Here is a 9,714-nt window from a genome sequence, read left to right as displayed (position 1 = left end):
CACATCAGGTGTTAAAAGGTACAATACATTCTACAACTGAGCACCACTTTCTGTAACTGAACAGGCAAAGAAATTACACTGAACATCACCATCTGGCATTTTTTTTTTTTTTGGAAAAAAATGTGACTAAAATGGGTTTAAATTGATTAACACTATTAAATAACTTGTAATATTTGATACTACATGATTCAATACAGCTATACGATACAATTATACAAAATGTGTTAACATCAAGGAATACAACCAAAATTAAGATAGCAAACAAACCTATATAACTTTTTTTTGTACAGGAAAATACTTTTGAAGTATGCATGTAACTGCCCATTCTTTTAAAGAAAATCTACTGCAAGCAAAGTTATCAACCTCCAGAGAAATCACACATAGCATTACTAAGCATATCCCCAAAAAGTGTACAATATGCACACTTGGAAAATACAAAATTAAAAAAATTGTAAGCAACAGGTGAGCTTCGTATTTATAAGAATGTGAAAAGAAGTCCCATTTTTAGCACTGTTTCATAAAGAATTGTCTTTTGATGCTAAGTTCATGAATTGTCCTCCTGCTGGGACCACACTTTACAAAAACACGTTGTTTTTGAAACGAGATTACAGAGCAAGATAGAGCATCTTAGCAATGTCATCTTATTAAAGTTTTTAAAAAATTTTTACTACTTTATCAAAACATGTCCCTTAGGTGTGTAGGATTCATTTTTAAAATTCTTCCTAGAAATAATATACAAAGGAGAAGCATATTTATTCCCATTCACATGCAACTTTCCACAAAGGAAGGAGCTAAAATCCTGAGTCCCACCAACACTGTTTTCTAGTGACCAGCTAACTCTAAATAACAGAAAGTGTTTCAGGGAATAAAAGTTATCACAGAAAATGTTCTTTGGCCTCATTACCCCTCCTACCTGGAAATGCTATCTCTCCCTAGTACATTCCACAGAGCCCTCTTAACATCCTTGTTCCTTAGGGTATAGATCAGAGGATTAAGCATGGGACTAATGACAGTATAAAAAAGGGCAACAGACTTTCCTTCACTCTCAGAATAACTGCCCATGGGTTGGAGATATGTGTACATGGCTGAGCCATAAAACAGACAAACCACCAGAAGATGGGAGCCACATGTCCCAAAAACTTTTCTGCGCCCAGTCATTGACTTGATCTTCAGCACTGCCTGAGCAATGTGTGCATAGGATCCTAGAATAAGTGCCACAGGAACAACCAAGATTATGGCTCCAGCCACAAAGAGATTGGCCTCTGTTCCTCCTGTATCCTCACAAGCCAACTTCAGTAACACAGGCATCTCACAAAAGAAGTGGTTCAGGCAGTGAAGGCCACAGAGTGGCAGGGATGCCACAAGGCCTGTCTGAATAAGAGCATTCAGAAGGCCTCCCATCCAGGAGGTGATAGCTAGTGATTGGCAGAGCAGGGGGTGCATGATGGTTGTGTAGTGGAGTGGATGACACACGGCAGCATAACGGTCAAAGGCCATCACTACCAGGAGCACACACTCAGTTCCACCCAAAGCGAGGACAATGAAGAACTGGGCCACACACCCTCCATAGCTGATGGTCCTCTCAAGTCCAGAAAGATTGATCAGCAGCTGGGGCACAGTGCTGGTGGTATAGCAGAGGTCCAGGAAGGAGAGGTGGCAGAGGAAGAAGTACATGGGCGTGTGCAGTCGAGGGTCCAGTTGTGAAAGTGTGATAATGGTGGTGTTGCTAAAGAGAGTCAGAGAGTAGAATACTGAAATGAAAGTAAAAAAGGGGAGCTCCAGATGAGGCCAATCTGAGAAGCCCACCAAAATGAAGCCCTCTCCCAAACTGGTATTGAAACTTCCCATAGCCTTTTACCTGCACAAATAACAGAAGATAATTCAATGCTCTTGTTAAAAACATATTAAATTTTTATGTCACAATATTGCCTAACACTGTTTTGCTATTGTATGCATTTTTGTCCTGTTTTCTTTTCATAGCTTTTCTCTAAGGAAGATAGCACTGGATTAGCAGTGATAAGAACTCGATTTGAACTCTAATTTTGCTGCTTGTTTGTTCTATGACTATAGCAAAGGCCTTGGGTCTGAGATTTCCTGTGTGAAAATATCAAGGATGCATCGCCTCCCTCACTGCACTGAGGACCTACTGCAGTTATGTGGAAACAAGCTTTTAAAATGTAGAATGTGGGGCTTGGGTTGTGTCTCAGTTGTAGAATGCTTGGCATAGCACATGTGAGACACTCGGTTTGATCCCCAGCAGCACATATATAGAAATAAATAATCTAAAGCTACTTTGTCCACATTCAATTAAAGATAAAAATTGTAAATGTTGAATATTTTTACATCCAATACATTTTCTGACATAATAGCTCATAATTCAGAGAAAAGGACATGTTTAAAATAATTCAGTGAATGTAAAAAATCCTAAATAAAAATTATGCAAAGAGGACTGTGTTACAAGTAGCAAACAACTCTTTTTGGAGAGTTGAAGGATGGACATAACAGTTGTATTCTATAATGTTCTCCTTTGCCCTCTTTCTTTATTAGGTAGCCTCTTTCATTAGATTAGGTTTACCCAGGATAAGAGCTCAAGTTTGAACACAGGTGCTCATCTATTTCTTTATGCTCAGTGATGTGGTCAAGTCAACATTAATCCTTGGAATCCCTCTCATGACCAGCTGCCAACTGTCTCCAAGAACTGAGAAAAGTCTAGATTCATCTTAGAGAAAAATTATAAACACATCATTTCATTAGAATGAGTTATGATACTTTGAAGTCCTTTCCACTTCATTTGCTTCTGGTAAATCCATCTCTTAACTTTGAGTTGAGGAAAATAATCATGAGGAAAATAATCATAAACAAAATCAAGTTTTACTGGCCTCCATATTCTTCAACCAATGGTGACAGCTTGAAAATATCTACTTCCTTTCATACTGCCTAAGTCTTTCATCCCAGTAAAAGAGGATGTTAGGCTGGAACAACTGGTTGACACTTTCATCCCAGGCATGGCTGGTTTTTCACAAATTATCCTTCTGTAACTCACATTCAAACAACAGTATTAGTAACCCACAGTCTGTACTTACAGATAGAACATGGGGTATTTTGCAAGTTATTGGCCATAGACATGAATTATAACCTTGAAAAAAATAGGTTAAAAGGTCAACAAAGCTAATAAGACATCTTTAAACACCCTGCATGAGAAACAAGTGTTCCTGACAGCTTTCAGATTAGAAAAGAAAATGGTTAAAGACAAACAGTATAGTTTATATGCATGTTTAAAGATCTGTCATATGAAAATTAGTAGATTTTCTTTGTTTTTCTCAAAAGATCAATCTCAGAACAAGGGCTGAAATTTAGGAGAGGACAGTTGTGACTCAATAAAGAGAGAACTTGAAAAAAAGATCAGTCTAAAAATAGAATACCTGAAAAGGAATTGATATTCTTGTACCATGAATGCTTCCTGTTCAAACACTGAAATTTGACCCATGAGAATGCTATAAAAATGTTCTTGCATCAAATGTAAAATAGGTAGGATGATTTTATTTAATATCCTAACCTTAATTTTTTTTAAAAAAATAATCCTTACTCCTGATCTTTTTTTTTGTGCACAAAATGCATTTTATATTTGCATATTTGGTTTTCTGCAATTCAACCGTCAATGACTATTTATGTTCAATTCTCTGTATGTTAGTGTCCAAATGTATGTCCATCTGTGTGTCAATGTATCACCTCTATAAATAATAAAATTCCTGATCAGAAATTATTTTTAATTTTTTCGAATCATCTGTGGTACTACATCCTTCTGTCTAGTCTACCATTTTATAGCCACATTTTAAAGCCATAATATATAATTTACTATCTGAACACAGATATTTGATAATTGCTTTAGAGAATATTTCTTGTCTTGTAGATTTTACCTGGAAGCTGAGTTATCCATTCAGTCATCACTCACTTGAAGTTCAAGAAATGAAAACTACTGTATTTACATCTCTCAACTCAATTGGTTTCAAAGGATATGTGAAACCCATTGCAGATTGGTGGTCTCTAGTGATGTTTGAAAAAGACTCTTTCCTCTTTGGTCCTGATTTCACCTGTGGTGAGAAGTCCTGCTTTCTTATGTTTCCTTCCTTCAGTAGAAGAGATTGCTGAGACTCCCAATATAGGAGGTGGGAGCATCCTTCTCACTGAACCCCAGTTGATCACCCCAACCAACTGAACTGGGAAGGAGCTGGTGTAGTATTAAACTATCTCCTGGTCCTACAGCTGAGAACACAGTTCTTCCCTGGGGGCACTGCCAAACACTCTTAAGAACAGCAGAGAGAGTATTGCTCACCAGGTGTGTGGCCTTGGAGACCTCTGGGCCCCAATGTCATAATTATAACCAACTGACTGGCCCTCCAAGATCTACCTTGCAGTCCTCAGCTCTTACTATTCCCCATACTCTGCCTAACACACTTCTCTGTGCAGTGTCTTCAGAATATATGTTCTCTCTTGACTCATGTATCTCTGCAGCCTGGGATTCCTCTCACTTCTCTTATTTTGACTCAAAATGGACCAGACATCATGTTTCACTTGAAGCCACCATGTTTGCCATACCTCAAATCTTCCTTCCCTGGACTCCTCATATAATGCTTATATAGAGAGAGAATATGTGTAACATTGATGCAAGCAAATATTTTTTCTTTGATTTGAAGTTTGATGCTTTTATTTTACAATCCTCATGATAAGCTCTTGGTAGTTACCATTATCATTTCTATCCTACGTAAGAAAGTACTAAGATGCATAGGTTCACGGAATTTTCCACAGTTATACAGCCATTCAGTGCCAACATGGGACTCTAAACCTAGGTATAAATCAACTAAATAACTTCACAGTTTACATGTTGGTCCCAGTTCTTTTCCATATATGGAATCTAAATGTCTAATTGAATGTAGAATAGTGATTACCAGAGTTGGGAGGGGAGTGAGGGGATGGATACAGGGTAGCTGTATTCTGTTTGTGCATGCCACATGGATGTGCTAAAACATTAAATGGAACTTCATCAGTGTGTATAATTTGTACATATTATAACAAATAAAACAAAATTTATTTATTATTTATTACTTACTTACTTATTTTGGAGAACAGTTAAATTTTAATTTCCTTTTTTTGCCAGAAAGATGGGGAAATAGTATTGACCTTCAAAAGAGGAGATAAGCATTTTGTTTTTTTCTTAAATTGTTTTTATTTTTTAAATACATGATAGCAGAATGAATTACAATTCTTATTACACATATAGAGCACCATTATTCATATCTTTGTTTGTATATAAAGTATGATCACACCAATTCATGTCTTCATACATGTACTTTGGATAGTGATGTCCATTATATTCCACCATCATTGCTAAACCCCTGCCCCTTCCCTTCCCCTGCCACCCACTCGCCCTATCTAAAATTGGTCTATTCCTCCTGTTCTCCCTCCCTACCCCACTATAAGTTAGTCACCTTATATCTGAGAAAATATTCAGCATTTGTTTTTTTTGGGATTGGCTAACTTCACTTAGCATTATCTTCTACAAATGCATCCATTTACCTGCAATTTTTAAAAAGAAAATGGTATAATGATTGGCACCAAGTAAACACTGAATTAATATAAGGTACTCCTAATACTATGTAAGGTGATATAGAAAAAGACTGAAAGAGTATCCAAAAATGTTAATGCTGTCTATACTGGATAGTTATAGGTTACAAGAAAAAAAAAGATATTCGAAGCTGTTACCTTTTGTCTCATTCCTACATTTACCTTAAATAACTTTAATGAGTATAAAATTGTATCTCACTGTTATTCAAACTTGAAATTCATTGCATTTCATTGATTATGAGTAGGACTGAACAGTTTTTTGTATGGTTAACTGTACGTTTCATTTTCTTTTAGGATTATTTGCTCCTATAATTTGTATTTCATTGTAGTATTTTCACTTTTCTAAAATATTTGTAGGAACTACATTGCAAAATATCTCCTAATTTCTAGCTTCATTTTTCATTTCATGAATCGTGTGTGCTCACATATGTGCCCTTTTTAGTCTGAGTCTTGACTACCTCTAGGTGAATGGAGAGAAGATAGTTAATAGGTACATATGTTTTGGATAGGAGGGAATATTTCTATGTTCTAGAGCAACTAAGGTTGATAACATTTAATTTACTATTTCAAAATAGTTAGTAGAAAGTTCTTTTTTGGGTGTGTACCAGGGATTGAATTCAGGGGTACTCAACCACTGAGTCACATCCCCAGCCCTATTTTGTATTTCATTTAGAGACAGGGTCTCATGAGCTGCTTAGTGCTTTGACATTGTTGAGGCTGGCTTTGAACTCTCAATCCTCCTGTCTCAGCTTCCTGAGCTGCTGGGATTATAGGCGTTGACCACTGCACCCCCTAGTAGAGAGGATTTTTAATGTTCCTAAGACAAAGAAATGATAGGTGTTTGAGGTGATGAATATCCAAATTACCTTGATCTGATCACTACACATTGTATAGATTATTTCAAGCTGAATCACGAGAGGAAATGTAACTCCAGAAAGGGCAATGTGAGGTACATGGAAGATAACGAAGCACATCTAGGTAGCAACCCTTGACTGCTCCATAGGCCAGAAATGAAGGAGTGAAAGAACAGCTGATCAGAGAAGTGGGTGATAGAGCAAACACCCCAAAAGTTAGCATTGGACAGATTGAAATGTGGAGGAACTTGGAGATTTATATACTGCAGTAGGAAATAAGAATCGAATTTCTTTAACCTAAACACTCAGCATGGGTTAGAGGGATGGGTAACAAGAAAGAGGGAGAGAAAAACCACATAGGCTGACTTAACAGTTGGAAAGAAAAGCAGACCAATTTAAAATGAGATAGGAGCAGCAAAGACAGTGAAGGAGATCACACACTTCGGCCCACATTGTGGCCTGAAAGCTGTGTTGGACATGGCAGCCATTTTGTAGAGTTCACATCTATCCACAGTCCCTAAAAGCACTTAAATCAATACCTCCTCTTGATAGTAACAAATAAAACCAAAGAAAATGCCGTTCACTGTGGAAAAGGGGAGTGAAGTGGAGCTAATCCCTCCCAGGAGTGCAGCCCTAACCCAGGGATCTCACAGCACAGGAGATGGGCCAACTTACATCCTGGTCCACTCAGGCATCTTTCACCCCTGCACCCATTGAAACAAGCATCAGATGAAGCATCCTCCAACCATGAAGACTAAGCCCTCTGGTCTGACATACAAGTACCAATTGGCAAGAAAATCATAGCAGCCAGGAAAGTAGCTGCTGTGCCCCTAGCACCTCCGTGTAAGAGGGTTCACAGCTGCAAGTCCCAGAATGGTCAGCTAACTCAATTCTCATTTAGTCACATGGACCCACTGATGGCGTTTGCTTAAGAAACCTCTATCAACCAGCAGAAAACCTCAGAACATATACAACGGCAGTACACCTCACAAAGGGGCTTGCAGAGGAGTGTCCCAGAGACATCAGCCACTGCCTGGTAAGCCCAGCTACAAGTCCACTAACCTGTGGCCTTACATTCCAGAGGAAGCCTGAGTCAACCACCTCCCATGAGTTACACAATACACATCAACCTGTCTACAATAACTCTACCCTAGAACATGATACCCTGCACACTCTGAAATACGCATGAGAGAGCCCACATTGAGTTTGACAGTGATGGATACATGCAGCTTTTCTTCAGGAGGAAATACAGGATTGCATCCCCTATCAGTGAGTAACCTGGCTGCTAAATCATAGACAATTAGGGAGCATTTCTTCTGACACATCAGACAGCTAGAAGGTATCTGGATACACCAAAAATGAGAGGTACTTCCTAGGATTGTGAGGTAGTGTGATGACTATCCTCACATCCAGGTATACAGAGGTAAAACTGAGGAATGGTCAGTATCTTCTAAAGTCCTCAAATCCTGATACAATCAAACCAATAAGACTTGATAAGTAATTTCCTTATCTCAGCATGGAATATCTTAAATAGCTCTAATGTCAATTTTGGTCTTACAAATATTTTTGATATTAAATTCATAGATGTTCCCTGATTATTTGATATTTGTCTACACGAGGCTTAGGCCCTGGGAAGAATGTTTGATGTTCTGGCAGTAGAAAGAAGAAGGTGTAAGGAATAGTTGGGATGGCAGACATATATTATTTAGAGATGGCAGCAGCCCCCTGAGTCTTTGCATAGACCTTTAAAAATCTGTAGGCCAAACAAAGAAGGCATATTGCCAAGAGGTTACATAAATGAGTGCATGTTGACAGGCAGGTGTCTATGACCTTCAGTACATGTACTGAATCAGTGTGTTTGTGATCTTGACTACATACTAAAAACTGCTTGCTGGAAGTGTCAGTGACAGAACTTAATTACAATCACCTTGGGTCTACCTATAATATTATAGTCCTTGATCCAAATGATCGTATTTCTTCTAGTGTTTTAAAGCATTAACTGGAATCTTTATTTCTTTAGTCAGGTTTACGCTTGCTCCTATTAGTCTTTCTTTCCCCTTGGCATTACCTGCTCCTCCTTCAAATACACTCATTTTTCTTATTTTTGTCTTAGTTTATATTTTTAAAAATATTCTCTCTCTCTTTTTCCTTTGCACATTTTTCTCTTCTCCCCTTTTAAAGCTCTATGTAGTGAAATAGTAATTTTAATAACTATTTCCTTTATTTTTTCCTCTTGTTCTTTTTTTTAATTTTTATTGTTGGTTGTTCAAAACATTACATAGTTCTTGACAAATCATATTTCACACTTTGATTCAAGTGGGTTATGAACTCCCATTTTTACCCCGTATACAGATTGCAGCATCACATCGGTTACACATCCACTGTTTTACATATTGCTATACTAGTGTCTGTTGCATTCTGCTGCCTTTCCTATCCTCTACTATCCCCCATCCCCTCCCCTCCCATCTTCTCTCTCTACCCCATCTACTATAATTCATTTCTCCCCCTTGTTTTTTTCCCCTTTCCCCTCACTTCCTCTTGTATGTAATTTTGTATAACCATGAGGGTCTCCTTCCATTTCCATGCAATTTCCCTTCTCTTTCCTTTTCCCTCCCACCTCGCACCCCTGTTTAATGTTAATCTTCTTCTCATGCTCTTCCTCCCAACTCTGTTCTTAGTTACTCTCCTTATATCAAAGAAAACATTTGGCATTTGTTTTTTAGGGATTCGCTAGCTTCACTTAGCATAATCTGTTCTAATGCCATCCATTTCCCTGCAAATTCTATGATTTTGTCATTTTTTAATGCAGAGTAATACTCCATTGTGTATAAATGCCACATTTTTTTATCCATTCATCTATTGAAGGGCATCTAGGTTGGTTCCACAGTCTTGCTATTGTGAATTGTGCTGCTATGAACATCGATGTAGCAGTGTCCCTGTAGCATGCTCTTTTTAGGTCTTTAGGGAATAGACCGAGAAGGGGAATAGCTGGGTCAAATGGTGGCTCCATTCCCAGCTTTCCAAGAAATCTCCATACTGCTTTCCAAATTGGCTGCACCAATTTGCAGTCCCACCAGCAATGTACAAGTGTACCCTTTTCCCCACATCCTCGCCAGCACTTGTTGTTGTTTGACTTCATAATGGCTGCCAATCTTACTGGAGTGAGATGGTATCTTAGGGTGGTTTTGATTTGCATTTCTCTGACTGCTAGAGATGGTGAGCATTTTTTCATGTACTT

At 38.1% G+C, this 9,714-nt stretch overlaps 1 protein-coding gene across 1 annotated transcript; it reads right to left on the bottom strand.

Annotated features, from left to right (window-relative positions):
• Positions 1-909: 909 nt before the first annotated feature.
• Positions 910-1,848, bottom strand: LOC107159777 (olfactory receptor 10-like). The gene has a single exon (XM_015506387.1). It carries the CDS (start codon positions 1,846-1,848, stop codon positions 910-912), a length of 939 nt encoding a protein of 312 aa, XP_015361873.1.
• Positions 1,849-9,714: the final 7,866 nt, after the last annotated feature.

Source organism: Marmota marmota, unplaced genomic scaffold (genome assembly GCF_001458135.2).
Source record: "Marmota marmota marmota unplaced genomic scaffold, marMar, whole genome shotgun sequence".
NCBI classification, from domain to species: domain Eukaryota; kingdom Metazoa; phylum Chordata; class Mammalia; order Rodentia; family Sciuridae; genus Marmota; species Marmota marmota.
This window is presented reverse-complemented; position numbering and strand designations above follow the sequence as displayed.

What these genes read in the sequence shown, in the direction of transcription:
- LOC107159777 (XM_015506387.1), bottom strand. Translation starts at nt 1,848, where the DNA reads ATGGGAAGTTTCAATACCAGTTTGGGAGAGGGCTTCATTTTGGTGGGC.